The sequence below is a fragment of the Apium graveolens genome, chromosome 9, assembly GCF_009905375.1.
Source record: "Apium graveolens cultivar Ventura chromosome 9, ASM990537v1, whole genome shotgun sequence".
Lineage (NCBI taxonomy): Eukaryota > Viridiplantae > Streptophyta > Magnoliopsida > Apiales > Apiaceae > Apium > Apium graveolens.
Genome location: NC_133655.1, coordinates 9,293,566 through 9,319,094, shown reverse-complemented (window position 1 = coordinate 9,319,094; position 25,529 = coordinate 9,293,566). Strand labels below are relative to the sequence as shown.

Below are 25,529 nucleotides of genomic sequence, written 5' to 3'. Positions count from 1 at the left end.
TTTCGCCCCGCACCATCCGTGTTTAGCGACCTGCTTCCCAGGATAAAACGAGATACTAGTATAATCGATAGATCGAATACACTCTCAGCGAACTTGAACTGAGCCCGAGAACTATCACCGGAATATTGAAAAAATTTAAGACTAAATAGACCAAGAATGAAAGAGATGACTCTTATTTCCTTGACTTAATAAAACTGGTTCCCTAAGACTCTATTTATAAAGAGAGACTTGAAAAGACTTGTTTTTCTTTTCGATGTGGTACATGGTATTTATAAGAAAAACTAAGGAATAGGTTTGTGCTACTCTCGATGTGGTACAAAACCATTTTTCATATTAAAAGGTAAAATTTTGGAACATCAGTTCTCATTCACCTTTTACTCATTTTGAGCGTGTTAATATGCGTTGGAATCCCCTCGAAGAGAAGAATACGTTCCAATAAATACACACCACTAACACATAATGTGTCTCACTCATATAGAGTCTCAAAATGATTCACAACTTAGTCTAAAATACTAAGTTTGTCCAACAATCCCCCACAAATGAGATTGATGGTCCAGTAGCACACACCACATAGACACCACATAGACAGACAGACGCGGAGCTTGACTTGGTGATAGTTCCGGCGGTCAGATCTAACATACGATAGGTAGAGAATGCTCCTTGAACCTTCGCTCGAATAAGTATATCGACTTTACTGGTAGACAGTATGACGCGATGTCCTTGAACTGTTCGACCGTTTGTGTAAACGATGACATACTCATCACTATATATTTCCTGACTCATTCAGTTCTCATGATTAAGTCCATTTTGGCCCTGGAACATCGTCCTGGTTCTGCAAGAGTTTCTAAAGAATTGTGCCTCACAATTCTCCTTTGAAGCGGCCATACTTCTCTCTTACATAGGTGATCTTTATCTTATAGAGTAACCCGCGTTTACTCAACCGAATATTATGTATTCAAACTTGAAATCCTTGTATTCGTCAAAGATCATTAAAAGCATAAAGTTTAACCTCGTACCTTACGGGTCTCACTGTTTCATCATCATAGAAATAGGCCAGGGGTTACCCCCACAGTGATTTGGTCATCATGATTTAGTTGTCCCATTGAATCAAGTTCTTGGGATCTCCAGTCAGCAAGGTTGGGTGTCCACCATGACGCCGTTAAGCAATAGGCAAGGCTCATTCCCCTCGATGATTTGACAACTATCTCTCGGTCTAACTAGATTCCCTTGTCTTAAACAGATTCGCTCAGTTTAACCATCTGGTTAGTGGATCCAAACATTATCATTTGACTTTACATAGTCAATAATGATAATTCTCGTTGAGAATAGTTGTTTAATGGTATTATGTCCTCAACATAGATGTGAGACATACCATTTCATACACAATAATGTGATCTCCCAATTTGCATATTGATTACACGATATATGCATATTGAAGACACATTTTTCTTGTCATTTAGGAATATCCTTACAAAGTGGCTACTTGTAATATCCCATATTTTCAAATCTTATTATTATAATTATTTGGAATTATTTATGTGATTTTATGTGAATTTTGGTGAATAATCTGATAAGTGGAATTGATGTTTGGGTGTTTATATGTGATATTATTTGAGTATTTGAATTATTATATGTCCAGAATAAAATATAGATAATTTTGATATTTTTCTGGTAATTTTTGGACTGTTAGATGATTTTATATTGATTTATGAATTATTAATTATTTTCTGAATAATTACCAAAATTATTTTATAAAGTCGGGAATCGTCCGACTTCAACTGTTTTTGCGTTTTTATAACCCGAAACTTTTCCGAAAACTCCTTCCTAACCTAATCTGGTAATTCCGGACATTTTCCGTGTTTTAACTTTTTCAATCCGGATTACGGTTTGACCCGTGCACGGCCCGGCGCAAGATTTTCGATACGATAGTTATTTCGGTAATCAATAAAACCCGTATTCTCGAGAGACGGGATATTTTTATATTATTCTCGTATATAGTGTTTTATAAAAAGCTCGGTTTTGATAATTATCCAATTTTGGTATTGAATCGTATCGTTTTTATTGTTACTTAGCAGCTAAGTAATGTATTTTCGGATCCGATATGATCCAATGTGATGCTGGTTATGTGTTTTCGGGATGTCAAATCCCACAAAATTCGTGTTGTTATTTTTATAAAATCAATCGTATTTTAAATACCCGGTATTTCTGCATCTTTGCATTATTCGCAAATTTTGGGAAATTTTGATACAAATTTTATATTTTATCGCTTTTAAAATTATTCCCCATAATTATTATTTTGGGGCTTAATTATTTTAATTAGGAGATAAAAACACCCTTATTTGATTTTTGGGGATTTATTTTTTCAGTTAATATAAATACCAACAGATTTAATTATTTTATTCATTTTTTTTATAAAAATTTCAGAAAATCAAGAACTTGTTCTTGGGGGTGAAATTCTTTCTCAAACTTTGATTGATGATTTTGGACTAACCAGGAAACCAAATCAAACGCTCTACACACCAAAACGATCCTTGTTTCAAGCCCTTTCTGTTGATATCAACATCACAATCTGAGAGTAAGTATTCATGAAAATCGATTTTTGGTGCTTATTCTTGAATTTCGATTTTTGATTTTGGAGGATTGTTGACTGATTCTGAGTTTACGAATAGCTTTAAAATGATCTTTAGAATCGATTTGAGTATTTGGTTGAAATGTTTTAGTCCAAGAACGATTAAACCGAGTTCTTGTTTTTCCTTGATTTTGATTTTGTTTTTCTGAATTGTTTGATGATGATTTAAAGTTATTGTCGATTGTAATGAATTGGGGATGATTTAAGCTTCATTTTCGTACCTAGTTCGTTGATTTTGGTGTAGAATCGGATGAATTCGTTGTTGGCCGGAAAAATCCGAGCTCGTCACCGGTTTTAATGGTGATGGTGGCCGGATTTTGGGCTCCTATGATGGTTGGTGACTGCTGTGTTTGCATTCGAGTTGTTCGAAGGAATTGGAGTGTTTTGGTAATAAAAGGGGACGGAAGGAAGCAGTATTTGTGGCTGTGGAATCGCCGGAAACCTAACCGGAGTTCGGGCTCGCCGGCCGGAATCTGGAAAACCCAGATTTCCGGCGGCCTGTTCTTGAGCTCCGGTGACCCGACCCGTTTTATTTTAATTCCAACCCGCCTTTGATCCTTCCAGCCCCAAAACATTTCCTAAAAACCTGTTTTTGTCAATTCTTTTTATTTTATTTCAAAAATTCATTTTCTATTTTAAAATTTATTTCAAAATTATTTTCTTAATTGTTTTAAATTCCAAAATGTATTTCCTTTATTATTTTCAAATAGTTCCTAAAAATTATTTTTAAGTTTTTAAAAATTATATTTTGGTATTTAAAAATTAATTAATATTATTATTAATTGATTTATTCCTAGTTATTCATATTTTATTCGTAGAAAATAAACCGTTCGTCCGTTTAATACAAAACGAACGCGTCCAGACTCGGAAAAATATTCCGCTTTCAATAAAAATACTTTCGAGACCCAAATCCTTTTGTTTCGAAAGGTCGCTTGTTTTACGAATGATTCTAAGTCGATTATTCATCGATAAATCATATTTTTGACCTGATTTCAGTTTTGAGCGTACCGAGTCGAATGTTTTGACGAACCGAGTCATATATGATATGAATTATATGATACGTGAGTTATGTATTTACATGCTATGTGAATTATGTGTAAATGTGGGTCATAAGTCTTGTGTTTGACTGTTTTCCTTGTGTGTGGGCTATCGTATGGGTAGACGATAGGATTTGACGCGTAATTCGTCGAGTGGTTATCGTTTAGACGATTAAAGTTTTATATTTTAATTATAGATGCGGATCTCTTGAGTTGATCGGGACAAGACGTTGGATAAGGAATGAGATGGAATGGTATTGGGTATCAGGCTTCTAGCGATTGCAGGAGTAGCATATCAGTCAAGTGTTGAATAGAAGGACAGTGATGTCTTAAGACAGAATGTCAGAACTGATGTGTGTTTACGAGTGTGATTAACTGCTAAAAACCCAAAGGCAAGTACCCCTGACTTCACTTATCATTCAAGTGACGTTTATTTCGAATTATATTATGCAAGTATCCCTATCATCACTTATTGTTCAAGTGATATTTATTTTAAATCTTTTGATGCAAGTATTGCTTTCCCTATTCTCAGTTTAGAATCGATAAATGTTTTACATATCGCTGAATTAAATAATTCTGTTTATGTAAGTACTATTCTGCTATTCTATGTTCAGAATAGATTTACAGATGTTTTGGGTTTTGAGAAAAATGATTTTATTGCAAGTATTCCTGCCCAAGTGAATGAGGGAATAAAATTATTTCGGGTGTCGAGTATTATGACCCCTTTTCAATAAAAGGTTTTGAGATTGAATGGTTACTGATTGCGTAAGAGGCCGAAGCACCGGTCCAGCATGAGCTATTATACAGAAGTGTAATACGGAAGTGTAATATCTTACAAGGCTTGTTATGCCTTTTCTGGCGCCCTATAGGTACCGTATGTCTTTGGGATACGGGTAGTACCTATATTAACGGTATGGCTGCGGGATACCGGTGTTGTTTCATGACTGATCATCAGGAACAGCATAGTGCATAATTTGGTTCCAATCGATATTATTATATTGCTTTTGATAATCTTATAAGGAATGATTTATCAACTGTTTCTGTTTTGGAATAATGGTAAAGTACGGTTTTGATTCAGATTTTGATTTATGCTGATACTTACGTTGTTGTTAAATATCAAAGGTGGTATTAGTATAGATGAATGATGTTGACTTCAGTATGGAATGTTGTGAGCATCAAAGTTCATATTGATATCTAATTTGATATGACAGCAAAATAAGTATTAATTTGAAGAGTTCGGTTTTGAATAAAGTTTACGATTCAATCCATAATCATTGTTTCATGTTAGAATTGTTTACGATATTTCCGTAAACACTGTTTTACGAGTTTTATTCTCGTCAAGATTCAAAGTAGTGCTGAAGCGTTTCGCTCACAAATATCAAAATGGTTTTGAATACGATTAAGGAATCAATTCTGGGATTCCTCAACTAAAGTTTTATGATTCAGCAATTATGATTTTAAATGTTCTGCGCTGATGCAGATGTCGGTTTTATATCAAAACGACCCTATATATGGCATAATAATCTTGCTGAGCATTTCTTCCGCTCATACTTGCCTGTTTTTAAATTTAACCTCCAGTGAGGATTAGCTTGCGCTGCTTAGCTCCGTAATTCAAGGAAGCAAAGAAGAAGCTATTGGAAGGTGGTTGGTCCAGGGTTTGCGATCTAGTGTAAGTTTTATTATGTAAAGTTGTTTATATTATATTATATTATAATTTTGTTATTTTATAGTTGGGCCTAGTATACTTCTTTTCGAAGTTATACTAGTGGGTTAAGTTTTGAGATTGAGAATTGTTGTAAAGAAATGTAAAAGAAAGTGAAAAATTTATTGATGGAATTTGGAATTCTTGTTTCTAGAACTGTAACCTTAAAAGATCTTGGATTAGTTGGGGTCATTTATATTAAATATCTTCCGCTGGCATTTATTTATTGATTTAACAGGTTAAGTTGGATTGAGATTTCATAGTGACGACCAAATCCCTTGACCCCGGATTTGGGGGCGTTACAGGTTGGTATCAGAGCTGAGGTTATAGTAAACTAGAAACGAGAGTGTGTAGGAGTGTGTATAGCTATGTGAGGACGTTTGAGCTCATATCGAGTTCCTGTTGGACTATTGGATATAGTACCAACGAATAAGTTAAGATAGGCGCATTCGTTTGAGATGATTGTGCTGAACTGGATGGAACTCCGGGAAGCTGCAAACTTATATGGTGGAATCTTTCGAGGCTACTACGATTCGACGACGATGGAGATTATCGATATCTTTGGAACGTTAAGGAGCGTCTAGAATCAGATGGCGAGTCAACAGAAGAGTTCAAATTGAAGATAAATATTAAGACCTTGGCAATACCTTTTCTTTCTATAATTCCTTTTGACATCTCTCAAAAAGAAGTATTTGTTAGAGGATATATTCCCTAACACTCATTTTCAATCATATATGTGTTTTAAATGTGTCAGAGGCTGTCATGAAGCCTATTTTTCAGGTTTTGATAGCTCTGCCAAGTTATGATAATTTAACTTCCACTTTTCTTATTTGGTGGATGGTTTCTTGGTGATGTGACACCTCTTGCTCATTTTGGTGCCAGAATTTTGTTCTCTGGATTTCATTTCCTTCAGAAATATCATCTTTGAAATCTTTTCAGTTTTATTCATTTGATTTTGAATTCTTTGATATTTTTATTCTGACTGAGATGAACAACCCTAACTATAGGGGACGCAAGGTATACCTGTCTGTGTGATAGGAGTTGGATGGGACGCCATCACTTGTGTGTATTGTGAATACATGAAGGTTAACAACCTTTAGTAGTGTCTTAATTTGGGCACGCAATACCAAGTTCGTTTGATCATATTGATCTCTCAGTTATTCTTTTATTTCAACAATACTTTTTCTCCAATTCAGATTATATCCTGTTATGATATGAAATTCTTTTCTTTTCTATGATTTTATCATTTCAAATATTCGAAGGTATGCCAATCAAGTTAAGTTGAGTATCCTGGTCAAGTCAAAGTAAGGCGGTGTGACGGAAAGTTGATTAGAAAACCCTTAGTGCTTTCTTCTGCTGATTCCGAGGACGGAATCCTTATAAGGGGGGTAGATTGTAATATCCCATATTTTCAAATCTTATTATTATAATTATTTGGAATTATTTATGTGATTTTATGTGAATTTTGGTGAATTATCTGATAAGTGGAATTGATGTTTGGGTGTTTATATGTGATATTATTTGAGTATTTGAATTATTATATGTCCAGAATAAAATATAGATAATTTTGATATTTTTCTGGTAATTTTTGGACTGTTAGATGATTTTATATTGATTTATGAATTATTAATTATTTTCTGAATAATTACCAAAATTATTTTATAAAGCCGGGAATCGTCCGACTTCAACTGTTTTTGCGTTTTTATAACCCGAAACTTTTCCGAAAACTCCTTCCTAACCTAATCTGGTAATTCCGGACATTTTCCGTGTTTTAACTTTTTCAATCTGGATTACGGTTTGACCCGTGCACGGCCCGGCGCAAGATTTTCGATACGATAGTTATTTCGGTAATCAATAAAACCCGTATTCTCGAGAGACAGGATATTTTTATATTATTCTCGTATATAGTGTTTTATAAAAAGCTCGGTTTTGATAATTATCCAATTTTGGTATTGAATCGTATCATTTTTATTGTTACTTAGCAGCTAAGTAATGTATTTTCGGATCCGATATGATCCAATGTGATGCTGGTTATGTGTTTTCGGGATGTCAAATCCCACAAAATTCGTGTTGTTATTTTTATAAAATCAATCGTATTTTAAATACCCGGTATTTCTGCATCTTTGCATTATTCGCAAATTTTGGGAAATTTTGATACAAATTTTATATTTTATCGCTTTTAAAATTATTCCCCATAATTATTATTTTGGGGCTTAATTATTTTAATTAGGAGATAAAAACACCCTTATTTGATTTTTGGGGATTTATTTTTTCAGTTAATATAAATACCAACAGATTTAATTATTTTATTCATTTTTTTTATAAAAATTTCAGAAAATCAAGAACTTGTTCTTGGGGGTGAAATTCTTTCTCAAACTTTGATTGATGATTTTGGACTAACCAGGAAACCAAATCAAACGCTCTACACACCAAAACGATCCTTGTTTCAAGCCCTTTCTGTTGATATCAACATCACAATCTGAGAGTAAGTATTCATGAAAATCGATTTTTGGTGCTTATTCTTGAATTTCGATTTTTGATTTTGGAGGATTGTTGACTGATTCTGAGTTTACGAATAGCTTTAAAATGATCTTTAGAATCGATTTGAGTATTTGGTTAAAATGTTTTAGTCCAAGAACGATTAAACCGAGTTCTTGTTTTTCCTTGATTTTGATTTTGTTTTTCTGAATTGTTTGATGATGATTTAAAGTTATTGTCGATTGTAATGAATTGGGGATGATTTAAGCTTCATTTTCGTACCTAGTTCGTTGATTTTGGTGTAGAATCGGATGAATTCGTTGTTGGCCGGAAAAATCCGAGCTCGTCACCGGTTTTAATGGTGATGGTGGCCGGATTTTGGGCTCCTATGATGGTTGGTGACTGCTGTGTTTGCATTCGAGTTGTTCGAAGGAATTGGAGTGTTTTGGTAATAAAAGGGGACGGAAGGAAGCAGTATTTGTGGCTGTGGAATCGCCGGAAACCTAACCGGAGTTCGGGCTCGCCGGCCGGAATCTGGAAAACCCAGATTTCCGGCGGCCTGTTCTTGAGCTCCGGTGACCCGACCCGTTTTGTTTTAATTCCAACCCGCCTTTGATCCTTCCAGCCCCAAAACATTTCCTAAAAACCTGTTTTTGTCAATTCTTTTTATTTTATTTCAAAAATTCATTTTCTATTTTAAAATTTATTTCAAAATTATTTTCTTAATTGTTTTAAATTCCAAAATGTATTTCCTTTATTATTTTCAAATAGTTCCTAAAAATTATTTTTAAGTTTTTAAAAATTATATTTTGGTATTTAAAAATCAATTAATATTATTATTAATTGATTTATTCCTAGTTATTCATATTTTATTCGTAGAAAATAAACCGTTCATCCGTTTAATACAAAACGAACGCGTCCAGACTCGGAAAAATATTCCGCTTTCAATAAAAATACTTTCGAGACCCAAATCCTTTTGTTTCGAAAGGTCGCTTGTTTTACGAATGATTCTAAGTCGATTATTCATCGATAAATCATATTTTTGACCTGATTTCAGTTTTGAGCGTACCGAGTCGAATGTTTTGACGAACCGAGTCATATGTGATATGAATTATATGATACGTGAGTTATGTATTTACATGCTATGTGAATTATGTGTAAATGTGGGTCATAAGTCTTGTGTTTGACTGTTTTCCTTGTGTGTGGGCTATCGTATGGGTAGACGATAGGATTTGACGTGTAATTCGTCGAGTGGTTATCGTTTAGACGATTAAAGTTTTATATTTTAATTATAGATGCGGATCTCTTGAGTTGATCGGGACAAGACGTTGGATAAGGAATGAGATGGAATGGTATTGGGTATCAGGCTTCTAGCGATTGCAGGAGTAGCATATCAGTCAAGTGTTGAATAGAAGGACAGTGATGTCTTAAGACAGAATGTCAGAACTGATGTGTGTTTACGAGTGTGATTAACTGCTAAAAACCCAAAGGCAAGTACCCCTGACTTCACTTATCATTCAAGTGACGTTTATTTCGAATTATATTATGCAAGTATCCCTATCATCACTTATTGTTCAAGTGATATTTATTTTAAATCTTTTGATGCAAGTATTGCTTTCCCTATTCTCAGTTTAGAATCGATAAATGTTTTACATATCGCTGAATTAAATAATTCTGTTTATGTAAGTACTCTTCTGCTATTCTATGTTCAGAATAGATTTACAGATGTTTTGGGTTTTGAGAAAAATGATTTTATTGCAAGTATTCCTGCCCAAGTGAATGAGGGAATAAAATTATTTCGGGTGTCGAGTATTATGACCCATTTTCAATAAAAGGTTTTGAGATTGAATGGTTACTGATTGCGTAAGAGGCCGAAGCACCGGTCCAGCGTGAGCTATTATACAGAAGTGTAATACGGAAGTGTAATATCTTACAAGGCTTGTTATGCCTTTTCTGGCGCCCTGTAGGTACCGTATGTCTTCGGGATACGGGTAGTACCTATATTAACGGTATGGCTGCGGGATACCGGTGTTGTTTCATGACTGATCATCAGGAACAGCATAGTGCATAATTTGGTTCCAATCGATATTATTATATTGCTTTTGATAATCTTATAAGGAATGATTTATCAACTGTTTCTGTTTTGGAATAATGGTAAAGTACGGTTTTGATTCAGATTTTGATTTATGCTGATACTTACGTTGTTGTTAAATATCAAAGGTGGTATTAGTATAGATGAATGATGTTGACTTCAGTATGGAATGTTGTGAGCATCAAAGTTCATATTGATATCTAATTTGATATGACAGCAAAATAAGTATTAATTTGAAGAGTTCGGTTTTGAATAAAGTTTACGATTCAATCCATAATCATTGTTTCATGTTAGAATTGTTTACGATATTTCCGTAAACACTGTTTTACGAGTTTTATTCTCGTCAAGATTCAAAGTAGTGCTGAAGCGTTTCGCTCACAAATATCAAAATGGTTTTGAATACGATTAAGGAATCAATTCTGGGATTCCTCAACTAAAGTTTTATGATTCAGCAATTATGATTTTAAATGTTCTGCGCTGATGCAGATGTCGGTTTTATATCAAAACGACCCTATATATGGCATAATAATCTTGCTGAGCATTTCTTCCGCTCATACTTGCCTGTTTTTAAATTTAACCTCCAGTGAGGATTAGCTTGCGCTGCTTAGCTCCGTAATTCAAGGAAGCAAAGAAGAAGCTATTGGAAGGTGGTTGGTCCAGGGTTTGCGATCTAGTGTAAGTTTTATTATGTAAAGTTGTTTATATTATATTATATTATAATTTTGTTATTTTATAGTTGGGCCTAGTATACTTCTTTTCGAAGTTATACTAGTGGGTTAAGTTTTGAGATTGAGAATTGTTGTAAAGAAATGTAAAAGAAAGTGAAAAATTTATTGATGGAATTTGGAATTCTTGTTTCTAGAACTGTAACCTTAAAAGATCTTGGATTAGTTGGGATCATTTATATTAAATATCTTCCGCTGGCATTTATTTATTGATTTAACAGGTTAAGTTGGATTGAGATTTCATAGTGACGACCAAATTCCTTGACCCCGGATTTGGGGGCGTTACACTACTCAGCCTTTTAACTGCATTTATTTTATGCACCAGACTCGTATTCCATCATGAATCGAGCTAAGTTTAGGATTTCCATGACACGACTGCTAAGTGTGAAATGTATTCTCGAATGACTTTTAAGTTCTTAAAGTCAAATATCTAATTTACATACTATATTCACATAGTACAATTAGATATCTTTCGTATTGCAGTCCAAGCTCACGAGCACATATCATACACCTTAAATCTCATTGCAATCACTTCCAAGTGACCAATTTCCATTGTACTCGTGCATCTACCCAGTTTACCAACTGTGTAGCCTATGTCTAATTTTGTACAATTTTAAAAAGTACAACAAACTTGCAATCCTTCTTGAGAGATCCTTGTTCATCTACGCTTGGATAAATATAAATCCATTCCAGCTATGACAACTTTAGCTTCGTTGATCTCTTCAAAATTCACATCACCAACATGTGACATGTATCATCTAAAACTTTTAAAGTCACGAAGATTGTAATCTTCAAATAAAAACTTTTCAATCTCATCAAGATTTTCAGAGATGATCCTCTTGTCATTACTTCTCGTAATGATCAGATCACTCACATGCAATCAATTATGACTTGCATATCATGTGTAAATAACACATGCACACTTGTCAATTCTCTGATTTTGAATCAGTTTGACATCTCATATTGACATATTTCACATTTATGAAATAACTTTACTAGTTATTACTTAAGGCTTCACTTGTTATTGATATTACCAACTTTTAGCGTCCCAAAAACCAGCAATTTCAGTTTGCATCATTACCGAGTTTAAGCATCCTTAAACTGGCAATCCTTATTCACATAGCAACCAATTTTGAGCGTCCTCAAAATGGCAACCATGTCATTTATTTGAAGCCATTGCTTATCATAGCAATATCAAATTTAATATGCCATTATTTCGTGTCAATGTTGTTTCACTCAACATTATCACCGAAAATACAGATTTTCTACTCTTGCTTTATCTAGAGCAACCCTCGGGTTCACGTAAATAGATATTTCTCCAAATATCTATTTAGAAAGACCATCTCAATGTTCATTGATGCACTTTTAAATTTCACAATACGATAATTTTAGTATCATCTTAATGAACCTTATTCTCAAAACTCGAGAATATTTCATAAATTATATAAGGTCATCACTTTCGACTGTAACATTTTTGTATCAGTCTGACCTTATACTTCCTTCAGACCCAGATATATTTTCTCAATTTAAAAATTCATTTGGGTCCTAATGCTTCTATCTCGTAAGAAGATCTATATATTTTTTAAACAAGATTCTGTCAAACAGAACCACTCTCTCTATTTCTTAACGTCATTTCCCCCACAAAGGACATAGAGAGAACATGCACAATCCATTTTCTAGTACACGTGCTTGGAAAATCTTGATTTATTGACTCTCAGTAATAGTCAAATTTTCTCTTGATATATTCACTTATCAAGAAATTATACGAGAAGCGCATTGCTTCTATTAAATTTACGAGTTCACCTTCAAGCAAATTATCAAGGCATTCGGGACTAGCAATTATCCAAGTCTTTTGCTCTCTGCAGGTTCATCCTCACATTCATCCAATAACTCGTAAGTTCATTTAGATGACTTTTAATTACAGATCTACTAGGATCTACTAGCTTATCGCATAAGCATTCCTAAACTCTGTAATAGTATTCTTACGAATCTCAAAAATTAGATTCATATATCGGATATTATTAGACTCAACCATTGTCTATGTATCCATCCAAAATATCTCAATTAATTTTGGATCTCATGCTACCAACAGAGGTATTGGTATCAAGTTTCGAGATACCCCCACATTTCAATTATTTTCAAGAATGTTTCATTACATTCCACTATTCATAGAAAATTCAATAATTTTCTATTTTAGATACCCCCACAATTTTAATATTTTACAGAATGTCAGAAAATATTCCAAAACTAATAGGAAATTTAATTATTTCCTTCTGTGGTATCATGTTTAAGGAACGATTAGCCCTTCGTAACTAATATCCTCAAATTCAGTGATAGTCTGAGCTGATCACAATCATTTTGCCTCTCTCTCAGAGCGCAACTCAAGCCTGCATCTACTCCATTTATTTAATGTGAGTAAGGTGCAACGACCTCATGAATATTCACGTTGCAAACAGAATTTGCCCGGTGATTATTCATCATCAAATTTATTCACTACCATCTTAATTATCTGTATTAAGTTGGATTTACCCTTGAGTTTATAGAGCACACATCTCTCTATTTAGCTTCAATATTGACTCGACTACGTGTACGAGTGATAAATGTTTTACTATCAAATCAGACAGTAAACACGTATCGTGTCACTACCTCTCATCTGAGCAGATTTTACGTCATTCATTAAAACCTATAAGATTTTAATATCATGTTTAAAGAACTTCCCGTGGTTCTTATCATTAAAAATTCAATTACCGAATTTCTCTAAAATATTTACATGGTTCACACGAACCTACATTTCTGGCTCACCTACTGGTACAACCATAAAAGGCCCAAGGAAGAACATAAATCTTCAATAACTCCACATTCAGTGATCCTTGATCAACTGATGCGTTAGGGTTAACAACTTTTCGGATTCTCTCCGAAGTTCAGCATAACTACTGAGATCAATATTCGCCGTATTAAGTATCATATGGATCACTATAATAGGCTCGTGTGTCACTGCTGCAGCAGACCGACACCAACACGTGAAATTACTATTTAACTGGAGGAAAAATCCAACCAGAAAAATATAATTTATGTGCCGACCCATAACCTGTACTCCAGGCCCATTAGGTTTTTTAATGTGGAGAATCCTGAGCAATTGTAAATCTGGTTCACTTCAGCTGCCCACCTCGTCACATTATTTAACAACAAACATGTTACTACATTCTATCCAGTATTACAAGTTTGTGATATAACTCCATTATTAAAGATTAAACAATAATAATTGATGCCTTATCATCACTCAACAATGATTAAAAAATTAATCACCAAATAATCAAGTTCCATCATGAAGGGTCACATTTATGTAGCCATATCATTTAATTGCATAGCAATATCATGTTATGAACTTGCAAACACGCATGTAAACTATAGCATATACGATTCTTGTATCAGTGTACTAATAATTCCAAAATCAATTCAGAATTAAGAAATCAATCACCATGTTAACAAAACATAATAAGTTATCCATTAATAGCGAAAACATGAACGAATTATAAATTTGGGTTTAATCTACCAATTTATAATGATCAACCCGAGAGAGATGTCACCAAATATGTTCACTTGAATATAAGTTGATCATAAATCAATAACCATTAAAGCATTAATAGCCTTATAAGAAACCAATTATCCAACAACTTTGTGCTTACTTTTGCCTCGTACCTGTTATGCTTAAAAAAGCACCACTTAAAATCAAATTTATATTAATTTCAAGCACATGGCAACAAGTGATCAAAGAAATTAACGCACTAAATTTAATTTAATTAATGAGGCAAATAATGGCCACTCATATACCCATAAATAAATCCAATTTAAACAATCAAATTGATTTTTGCGTCTACTCACAAGAAAGTACGAAAATTGAATTGTTATTCAATCTTGTACGATAAAGACATTATTATATATATATATATATATTGAATATATAACTAATTCATAAGAACATTGCTAATTCTTAAATCACATAAGCATATAAGAATTAACAATTAAATTAGGAGAAGGGTTTGAGAAAACAAACAGAGATTGGATTTAATCTCGAGTCCAGAAAACTGTCTCCTTAAAGCAATTTCGCCCCGCACCATCCGTGTTTAGCGACCTGCTTCCCAGGATAAAACGAGATACTAGTATAATCGATAGATCGAATATACTCTCAGCGAACTTGAACTGAGCCCGAGAACTATCACCGGAATATTGAAAAAATTTAAGACTAAAGAGATCAAGAATGAAAAAGATGACTCTTATTTCCTTGACTTAATAAAACTGGTGCCCTAAGACTCTATTTATAAAGAGAGGCTTGAAAGGACTTGTTTTTCTTTTCGATGTGGTACATGGTATTTATAAGAAAAACTAAGAAATAGGTTTGTGCTACTCTCGATGTGGTACAAAACCATTTTTCATATTAAAAGGTAAAACTTTGGAACATCAGTTCTCATTCACCTTTTACTCATTTTGAGCGTGTTAATATGCGTTGGAATCCCCTCGAAGAGAAGAATACGTTCCAATAAATACACACCATTAACACATAATGTGTCTCACTCATATAGAGTTTCAAAATGATTCACAACTTAGTCTAAAATACTAAGTTTGTCCAACAGGTACATAGCAAAATGACAACTGAAGTAGCTGCAGAAGGAACTTGTAAATTGAAATTATATTAGATTACAAAGTGACAAAGAAAGCAAGCACCGACTACTCATACAACAAGACCAAAAGAGAACAAACTGTTGGCAATATGAAAAAACTTCATCAGACATGAGTCACACAAATACTTAGTGATGTTCAGGATATAAACTGAAGCAACAAAAAAAGTTCTTATGATAAAACTAGTACTTTCTTATCCGTGAATTTATTAATATCTAGATAGAGTTATTTGCAAAATGCATGACTTTGGACAACTAATTTGCTACTCATCAATGTCCATTTATTGTAAATAAATATTATTAACAATTATATGAAATGTATTTAGTCATAACTTTTGATCCCTATAATATCGGTGTTTATACGGATATGTCATTTTATCTCCGAAATAGGTTAAAATAAATGATTGGGGCCGATAGTTCATGCTTTAGGGGCCAAAAGAACGTCAAACCAATGAAATGATTAAAAAAGACCATTAGTTAAATAAGAGTATCTCCAACCATCCAAAGTCCTTAGCTAAAATGTGAGTTGACATACTAAAAATAAAAAATTTAGCCAACCTCTCTAAAAACGCATAATCCAATCATACCCATCTGTTGTCTATAATTTTAGCCAACCTCCTATGGATGACTAAATTTGTCGAACCTCTGCAGGTTGTAAGAAAGATTATACATCATTTATTACCATATTAAACTGATATATTCTATTTTAACAATCTAAAATATTAATAACATTCTATTTTTAAATTATAGCCGATCAATATAGCCAATACCATTGAAACAAAATATCTTACGGGCTCAGCAAATTATAGATAATGTGTTACGGTCCGGTTGCCGTTGTTGGAGATGCTATAAGGGGTGGGTTTAATTAAGAGAACACCCCTAAACCTCGCAGTATCTCCCGATCACTCTCTTAAACCTATCTCTCTCTCTCTCTCGCTTTCACCTATCTCTCTTCCTCCCTCTCAAACCCCCCCCCCCCCCTCGCTCTCCCTAAAACCCATTGAGAGAGAAACCCAATTTTTAACCAAACAATGTTCGCCGGAATAGTAAAAAATGGCCTTAAAAAATCCATCTCCGGCGTCTACATACACAACACCAAATCAATCTCCGACTCAATCAAATCCCCCATATTCAAAAACGAGTTGCACAGACTCAATGAGTCAAGATTCTTTGTGACTCGTTCCAAGAAAAACATGGGCTTTTCTTTGCCGGGAAAATTGATAGTTTCACGGTATTGTTCAACGACGTCGTCTTCAACAAAGAATGGGTTGGTGGGGTGGTACTTGGGGTTGATTAAGTCTCGCCCAATTCTCACCAAAGCTGTTACGTCTGCAATTATTTATACTGCTGCTGATTTTTCATCTCAGGTATTGTGTTAATGTTTATATGCATATTTGTTTGTTTTTGTGTGTGTTTATGTGCATTATGTGTAAAGCTTGAATCTTGCGCTTATTTAGGTTAAATTGAAGTTTTTAGTTTTATCAATTTGCTTCGGGTGAGCTAGAATTGTGTATATGCATTATGTGTAAAGGTTGAATCTTGGGCTTATTTGTATTGTAATAAACTTTTTATTTTATTCAATATGTTTCGGGTGAGCTAGAATTTTGTATATGCATTATGTGTTTAAGTTGAATCTTGGGCTTATTCGGGTTGCAGTGAAGTTTTAATTTTTATCAATTTGTTTCGTGTGAGCTAGAATTGTGGATATGCATTATGTGTAAAGGTTGAATCTTGGGCTTATCCGGGTTGCATTGAAGTTTTTATTTTTATCAATTTGTTTCGTGTGAGCTAGAATTGTGTACATGCATTATGATTTATGTGTAAAGGTTAAATCTTGGGCTTATTCGGGTTGCATTGAAGTTTTTATTTTTTTATCAATTTGTTTCGGGTTAGCTAGAGTTGTGCATGCATTATGTGTAAAGGTTGAATCTTGGGCTTATTTGTATTGTAATGAAGTTTTTATTTTTATCAATATGTTTCGGCCTTCGGGTGAGCTAGAATTGTGTATATGCATTATGTGTAAAGGTTGAACCTTGGGCTTATTTAGGGTTGCAATGAAGTTTTTATTTTTATCAATTTGTTTTGGGTGAGCTAGAATTGTGTATATGCATTATGTGTAAAAGTTGAATTTTGGGCTTATTCGGGTTGCATTGAAGTTTTTTTTTGTTAATTTGTTTCGTGTGAGCGAGAATCGAGAACCTGTAACGGCATAGGATAAGCCCCGTAGCACTAGGCTATTCCATCAGGCTCTTTTTTATTAAATGATGTTGGTAGATATTGAAATTATTTTTTATGTGTGTGTATATATTTCCTGCGTAGGCTTGTTTGGTTTGTACTAAAGATTTTTTTATACTATTTTGATGTTGGTAGGTATTGAGAGATTTTTTTTGTTTATTTTTGTGAGTAAAGGTTGAATCTTGGTCTTTTTTGGTCTGTATTGAAGTTCTTTTCTTTCACTTGACGTCGGTAAGATATTGAAATTCGTGTGCTTTGTGTGTGTATGTTTATGTGTTTGCCGTTGATTATTTATATATATGTTTAAAGGTTGAATCTGGGACTTATTTGGTATGTATTGAAGGTCTTTTCTTTCACTTAATGCCGGTATTGATATCCGTCTGCTTGGCGCATGCACACAGTTCTTTGATGCTTTGTCACAAACCCTCTGTAGAATAATGTAGGAAAAAAATGTGGTTAAAGGTAAACTATGTAGTCTAATTTCCCTGCCTTTGGTTTTTTCTTTTGTCAGGTGCCTTTGGTTTTTTACTAATGTTTATTTTAGAAATAATTAGTATTGGAAAGTTTTTAAAATTGGTGCGCTTTGGTTTCTCTAGTGACAACTTCTTCGATCATAGCAGATGCAGCTTTCATTTGTTGTTGACTCGATCTCTTCATTCCTTGTGTTGCAGCAAGTTTGTTGTTACCTGTAGCTCTAAATGGAACCTTAAGATATTAAAGGTCAACCTGTAACTAACTTGCCACTTCATTCTGGCAGTGGAGATATCATTCCAGACAAAATAAAAATAATAACAAAATCTTGTCTAGCAAAATACTGCTTGAATTATTGTACAATTGGAAAATTAGCCTTACTATTGATAGCAGGCAACATTGGATATCCTGCTTGAATCAAATAAAACTTTTGTATATTTAAGATTCTTAGTCCATTTTCTTTTGGACAAGTCTTTATTTACATGGTAAAATACTGAGTTTTGTTCTAATGCACCCTATGTTACCCGGACTCGGGTATGGGTGTCGGACACGGATTCGTATCCAAGTGTCGGACTCGGCAATATTCTGAAAAATTTACATGTTTTTTGCCTAAAATAAGTGTCCAAGTGTCTATACCCATGTCCGAGTGTCGAGTATCCGCCACGGGTACTCGAAGCAAAATGAAGAGTCCGGGTAACTAAGATTATGCACCTCCTTGTAGCAGCCAAATTTGTGTAATGAAATATATTTATATCAATGTCACCTTTTGTATGAGCCTTCTTTTTCATTTAAGTGTTGGCAAATTAATACGACTTGCCGCAGAGTAGTTAAATACCATCTAGTTAAGATTACATGCTAGCTTTAATTTTTTTATATTTGCAGCCGGGTTCTACTCCTGTTAGTAAGCATTTTTTTTATAGAAGTATCATTGCTTGTTCCTATCTATCTGCAATTGTTTCTGAATTCCACTATATATATAAACCCTTCAGGCGCTTTCTCCGCAAACCACAAAGCAATATGATCTAGTGAGAACACTGCGGATGGCTGGAATTGGGTTGATTTGTGTCGGACCTTCGATGCATTTTTGGTTCAATACAGTTTCAAAGGTCCTCCCAAAGCGTGACATTGCTACAACATTGTTAAAAATTGTTATTGGTCAGACACTATTTGGACCAGCTATGACTGCAGGTTTCTTCTCAGTAAATGCAGGGTTACAAGGTATAATATGTGTTACCTTCTTAATTCTTAGGACACCTGTCTTGCAAACCTGTTCAAGCAGCATACTTTGCAATCAAAATTTAGAAGAGCTTGTTCTTGAGTATAGCTGTTTAAGCTATTTTGTTGATTATAATCATGTTACCAATCTCAGGTGAAAACAGTACAGAGATCATAGCCAGACTGAAGCGAGACCTGGTCCCTACAATGATCAGTGGAGTCATGTACTGGCCTTTTTGTGATTTTGTAACATTTAAATTCGTTCCTGTTCATTTGCAGGTATGCGTACTATCACATATTATGTTTTTGAAAAACTAACCTATTGCGTTTAACAATGAAATTACTTCACATGTAATCAACTAGCTTTTTTTTTTCAGCCATTAGTGAGCAATTCATTTGCATATCTCTGGACTGTGTACTTGACATACATGGCAAGCTTAGAGAAAGCAGACGTCTGGTAAGTCCATGATAATCAACCCGGTTTTCTAGAGTTTCAGATAGTTCCGTTTTAGCGAAATTCCATCACCTCATGTGAAGTTTGAATATTAGACCTGTATATGGATTGTGGATTCTGGTAGAGATTGTGGTAGAAGTGCAACTGAAGCAAAGCTAGAAATGCCCCTCGTCTGCGGTCTATATTGATTAAACACACGCCTCATTCCATGTTTTCTATTCTTAATTTTCTATAGTATGTTCCTAGCAATTCATTTGAAATTAACTCAGTTATTTTGCTTCCAACTTGGATCACATATTTGAATTTTGACCTCTGTACTAATGGAATATACAAACATAAATATTTTTTTATCAATGGATTTGATTATGAGATACTTTGAAAAATTTTCAAGCCCGAAAGGCTAATAAGAAGAAATAACAGCTCTGTATGGAGTTTCATGCTAACGACTTGGTTATTTCATCTTGCTCTATTAATTTCTTTTTAAGCGTCGAAAGTGTTGATGAGATGGAGAAAAAATTACCTGTAATTTGTTCACCCTAAAGGGTGTGCACATCTTAGATCGAATAACTTTCATGGCATCTCTTCACCAAAGCGCTTTTTTTTTATATATATAACAAAGCCTCTAATTTGACCAATAGATTTGAGATGTCCAAGTTCATGGGATGACTGTATCCATTTACCAGTCACTATAACTTTTTTACTTCAAAAGAATGAGAATGTGACCTAAGGAGGTTGTAAGATTTACGAGGTTTTGGAATGTTCACATCTCCTTATAGTATATTAGGAATAACAAACACATGCCAAAATCAATTTATACATGAATCTACAAGACATTATATCAAAACTTAGTTGGATAAACACCGTCTTCTTGTTCCTAATCCAATTTAGAAACTCCCGCTTCTGAGTTTTGGGGCAGCTGTTCTGTCATAGATGAAGGGTCTGAAAGAAGGCTTAATGAATCATCTTCAACTTCTTGATGTTCCTTTGATAAAATTGGATGGCCTTCAATATCACAATCAAAAGCCTTTATTGACTGCTCTGTCTCAAAGTGCACCCAGTTTCTGTCCTTCGCAAGAATAACAATTGGGAACAAAACAAAACCCACAATCATTACTGCGACACTCACCAAGTATGTTTGTAAAGATGCCAAACACATTACAAGAACAAGCAACACTGTAGGAGGCAAACAAAGCATTGCTGCACCATATGTTTCAACAGGAACCTTGTAAGGTCTTTGAAGATGTGGCTTTGAGATTCTCAATTTTATAAAAGCTGCAAACTCGAGAAGCATCCCTATAGAATAGAGGAAGTTTAGGAACTCCAAAATTTCTTGAAAGCTCATCCATGACAAGAAGATGACACCAGTAGCCGAACAAAGTATACTAATAGTTGGTGTTCCGTATTTTGACCTATCCGATTGCAGAGGAAGAACAAATAAGGAATAAGGTTAAAATGTAAACTTAAGTTATGTCATTGCATATAGATTTCTGAAGCCATTGATTGCGGATTGGATAAATTTATTTCAAGAAATTTGTGAAACAGATCATTTTAGAATATCTACAGTTGTACTGCTAATTTAAGTATTGTCGAGTGTCACATATAATTATCACAAATTCACTAAGTAAGTTTTTAGAGAAGATGATGGACCAGCACAATTTCAGGCCATATGAGAAGTAATGGGGAAAAAGAAAGAAATCTTTCCTCCTGTCATAAGGTTTTCCAAGTAACATCTCCCTCAGACCAGGTACAGCAAAACAAACTCGAAAACTAATATCAAGTCTATGATACATACAATTGAAAAAATCAATCTATTGGATTGTTTGTTAAATTAGCTAATACCCGTGCTGTGCACCGATCACTTAATTTAATTTTATATCTATAGTAACATGTTAAATATATATTTTTCTAAATCAGTAATTCAATACGATGATGAAAATTTTCTTAATGAGATTCTTTCCCGCTCCATTTTCCGCGCTGTAATTTTAGTACTTGGGGAAAAATTTAAATTGTTTAAGATATACATAATATTCATATTGCTATGATGACAACCTCTTAACTAGATTTAGTTTCTTACTTCTTTAGTAACTTTTCAATTGGCATATAAAGTTATCTATTTTAATTGGCATATAAAGTTATCTATTGTAGTTAATAGATAAAATTAATGACCTAAGCATTTACACTAATTAGGAGGAGCAAAGAAACCTTCTTACTCCTATTATATATAGGATATAATGCTATATTTATTTTGGCACCAAGCAGCTCTCTAGACGAAGTTCACCCACCCTACCTAGCTCCATGTTAGTAAAGACTTCCACATTGGGGAAAAATCAAACACCATAACCAACTGCCCTTACTTTTCTTGAAGAACATTTGAGAGCCCCCGTCTATCAATTGCATACAGGTGGCGGCACTTAATTAGTTATGAACAGAAGTTTATCCAAACGAAGAAAATGATAATAATTTGAACTTGGTCGTCTTTGCCATTAACACTGGAATGATATAATCTAAACCGCATGGAAAAGTAAGCATTTCCCCCTACCTACCTGTTTTTTCGTTACCCCTTGTTTTCGATCATTAGTAAACCCTAAAGTTTGAGTTCAATTTTAGTTCCAAATATTTAACATAATAGGCTCTCACTTCAAAAAAAAAAAAAAAAACAAAAGCAGTTGGAAACAAAATGAAGCTGAAATTGCATAGTACCAACCTTTTAGCAAATATAGCCGGAAGCATTCCTATCTCACTCATTCCGAGAAGTTGGAAAGAATCACTGCTCATTTCTGCCTCGAACAATCCCAGATTAGACATTGCAGCAGCAACTTGAATCCACCACTTTAGCCAAAACCCTCCAATCAACATTCCAACTTCTGCAAAATATCCATCACTCCATTCATTTGAATCAGTCTGAACAGCCCCAGTGCCAGCAAGCAATGGGATCAGATATGAAGTAAAAACTACTACCACAGCCCCAAGGAGTGCCTTCGGGAATGTACGACTTGGATCTTCTACCTCTCCTGCAACTGTGCTAGCCTTATCCCAATAGTTCAAATTCCAGAACATACTATTGAAGTATCCCCTCCAATCTATTTTTTTAGACTTTACGACTAGCCACCGTTTAGGCCTAATTCGAGGAATCGAAAGCACACCCATTACCAAAAACGGCAAAAGTGAGAAACTTGCAAGCAAAACAGCAGTAATCCCAACAATCTGCAAACCTCTATAATTCAAATAAGTCAAAGTAGCTGTAATTCCTAAAAGAGCTGGAACTCGAGCAATCAAGTTATTAAAAATCGGTATAGATCTCTTCAAGTAATCAAGAAACAGAACCGGATAAAGAGCATTGTCCAGAACCCCACTAAGCCATTTCCAATATCCTTCTTGAAAACCCCAAAACGGGCCAAAAGCGGACGATATCCAAATGACATAGCCACCATTTTTCGGGAAACTTGTGGCAAGCTCAGCTGTGATCAGAGCTTCCGGGACACTCCAAAACAAAGGGAAAATCAAGAAACCTAACAAAGATAGCAGAGGACCACCTCCTGCTTTCACTGAATCTTCTACACCAAATGGACCCCCAGATACCTCATAAAAAATCAAAGCAATTAAAGGTAACAAAGTTAGCTTAGGGTTTGTCTTGGTTACTTGATTTTCGACATTATCAACCTCTTCTTCCCCCATCCACAACAACAAGAATTCACCAACCTTTTTTTCTTCTTCCAATAATCAAATATCTATTGTACCAGATTGAAACCTTACTGCAACTACCTCAAGCTTGACTAAAAATTAAGCAAAAGATTAAAACAAATGAACTGAAAATTTAAAATGTATCAATATTATCAAATGTCTATTGCACAAGATTGAAACTTTACTGCAACAATCTCAAGCTTTGACTAAACTTAAGCAAAAGATTAAAAAATAGAACTGAAAATCTAAATTTATCAATATAATCAAATATCTACTGCACAAGATTGAAACTTTATAGCAAAATCTCAAAGTAAACTAAAAATTAAGCAAAAGTTCAAAAACAATGAACTAAAAATCTAAACTTTTATTAATGAAATCAAATTTCTATTGTACAAGATTGAAACTTCAGTGTAACAATCTCAAAGTTGACTAAAAACTAAGCAAAAAAATCGAAAAAATGAACTAAAAATCAAAACTTTATCAATGCAATCAAATATCTATTGTACAAGATTGAATCTTTACAATATAACCCTGTAACTCTTGACCATATAATAATAATTATAAAAATCTGAAGTTAAAGCAGAGATCTTTATACCCAGAAGTCAAAGTATGTAATTGTAAATTATAAAATCTTGCACTTACCAGCAATCAAGAATTAGTGGTGCAGCAATCAAGAATTACATATATTTCTTAAGCTGTATATACAACAAGTACACGCCAATGACTTGAAGTGATTGGAATATTAAATTATTGAAAGACGTTTCCAAATTATTGGGTAACCTTTATTGATTTGCGTGTGGATATATACCCCTCTACTCTTCTCTGCAATTTGTATGCTCAACTTGCGGTTGATGTTAAAAATCAGATTTTTTTAAGTATATAATTTTAGATTTCCATATAGAAAAATATTATATTTTTTGTTCGATTTTTTAAATAATCAATGTTAGCCATAAAATCAGCCTTGGACGGATTACGGCTTAGAGAGGATTAAATGTATTGTAATAATGGATTGAATTTTCTGGATCGCTGGCATAATAGATTGAGTTTGGTAAGGATCGTAGACATGTATTTAAATATTGATTAAGGTCTGATATTAAGGATATTATTAAAAGCAATTTTAATAGAGATGTCAAATGAGATTTGAAGTCGTATATGACATATCACCTCTTGGTTGCCAACATCAAGAGTGCTTAACGAGTCTCAAGAGAAGTGATCAATTTCTGTCACTCTCTTGGCGCTCATCAAAATGGTTAAAATTCATTTTTTCTATAAATGAATATATAAATCTTATCTCTTTAATTATATAATATTTATTTATTTAGTGTTGATATTATTTGAGTTGACATAGGCACCATTTAAAAATCTTGAGACAGTGCTAGTTATTGAAGTTAAAGAGTATCAATTTTGACATGGATGAATGACAAAATATAAAATTAATATTTTAAGTGAGTAGACAATGATCGGCGCCCTCAGGGGGTGTCGGGATTGAAGAGCAAAGACAATAAGGGAGGTCTTTTGTAAACTACCCATTACTCTACAATTCTTATAACTAGCTCCTTAACCCGTGCAAGGCACGGGTATGTTTAAAATAGGACTGTCAAAAAAATTCAAAAAATCCGATATCCGTCCGAAAAATCCGCATTCGTGTCCGAAATAAAGCGGATATTATTCGTATCCGACACAAAGCGGATATTATCCGTATTCGAATCCGACGATTGCGGATACAAATATAGGCATATTTGTATCCGATAATATCCGAATCAGTATAAATATATTTTATATTTAAATAATTTTAAAATATATATTATATTAAATTTATAGTGTGTTTGTGTGTGTGTATATATATATATTAAATATTATGTTTATACAAATTTTATAGACATATAGAAAAAAATCATTTGAGTTCAACAATTTAAAGAAAACGATTATATTGAAAAGAAAAATAAAATTAATTTTTGAAAAATTAAAATATAATTAAATCACTTTATCACTTATTTTAATTTTTAAAAATGATTTTTTATTTTTTTCAATTTTTTTTCAAATTTTCTAATTTTTAATATAAAATAAAAAAATCTGATTGAAAATCAGATTTGGATCTGGATATTATCCGTATCCGGATGGTATCCGTCGGTTC

At 33.7% G+C, this 25,529-nt stretch overlaps 2 protein-coding genes across 3 annotated transcripts; one reads left to right on the top strand and one right to left on the bottom strand.

The window, feature by feature from the left end:
* Positions 1-16,167: 16,167 nt before the first annotated feature.
* On the top strand, positions 16,168-19,923 carry LOC141682581 (uncharacterized). The gene is made up of 4 exons (XM_074487271.1): positions 16,168-16,706; positions 19,035-19,263; positions 19,415-19,539; positions 19,638-19,923. The coding sequence occupies exons 1-4, from the start codon at positions 16,371-16,373 to the stop codon at positions 19,719-19,721; spliced, it is 774 nt and encodes a 257-aa protein (XP_074343372.1). The 5' UTR covers positions 16,168-16,370; the 3' UTR covers positions 19,722-19,923.
* A 445-nt stretch (positions 19,924-20,368) lies between these two features.
* LOC141683686 (putative polyamine transporter At3g19553) lies at positions 20,369-24,345 on the bottom strand. Of its 2 annotated transcripts, XM_074488443.1 has the most exons (3): positions 24,038-24,344; positions 22,419-23,487; positions 20,369-21,123 (listed from the first exon to the last, which is right to left on the bottom strand). In XM_074488443.1, exons 2-3 carry the CDS (start codon positions 23,387-23,389, stop codon positions 20,589-20,591), a joined length of 1,506 nt encoding a protein of 501 aa, XP_074344544.1. In that variant the 5' UTR covers positions 23,390-23,487; positions 24,038-24,344; the 3' UTR covers positions 20,369-20,588. The 2 variants fall into 2 exon arrangements, with proteins under 2 accessions (XP_074344544.1, XP_074344543.1); XM_074488442.1 differs by having other exon boundaries at positions 22,419-24,345.
* Between the last annotated feature and the right edge of the window lie 1,184 nt (positions 24,346-25,529).

Bases quoted from the DNA above. Each gene is read 5' to 3' on its own strand.
- LOC141682581 (XM_074487271.1), top strand. From the start codon at position 16,371: ATGTTCGCCGGAATAGTAAAAAATGGCCTTAAAAAATCCATCTCCGGC. The intron at 19,264-19,414 runs GTATAATATGTG...TACCAATCTCAG, and splicing joins AGTAAATGCAGGGTTACAAG to GTGAAAACAGTACAGAGATC. The intron at 19,540-19,637 runs GTATGCGTACTA...TTTTTTTTTCAG, and splicing joins TCGTTCCTGTTCATTTGCAG to CCATTAGTGAGCAATTCATT.
- LOC141683686 (XM_074488442.1), bottom strand. From the start codon at position 23,389: ATGGGGGAAGAAGAGGTTGATAATGTCGAAAATCAAGTAACCAAGACA. The intron at 21,124-22,418 runs GTTGGTACTATG...GCAATCGGATAG, and splicing joins CCGGCTATATTTGCTAAAAG to GTCAAAATACGGAACACCAA.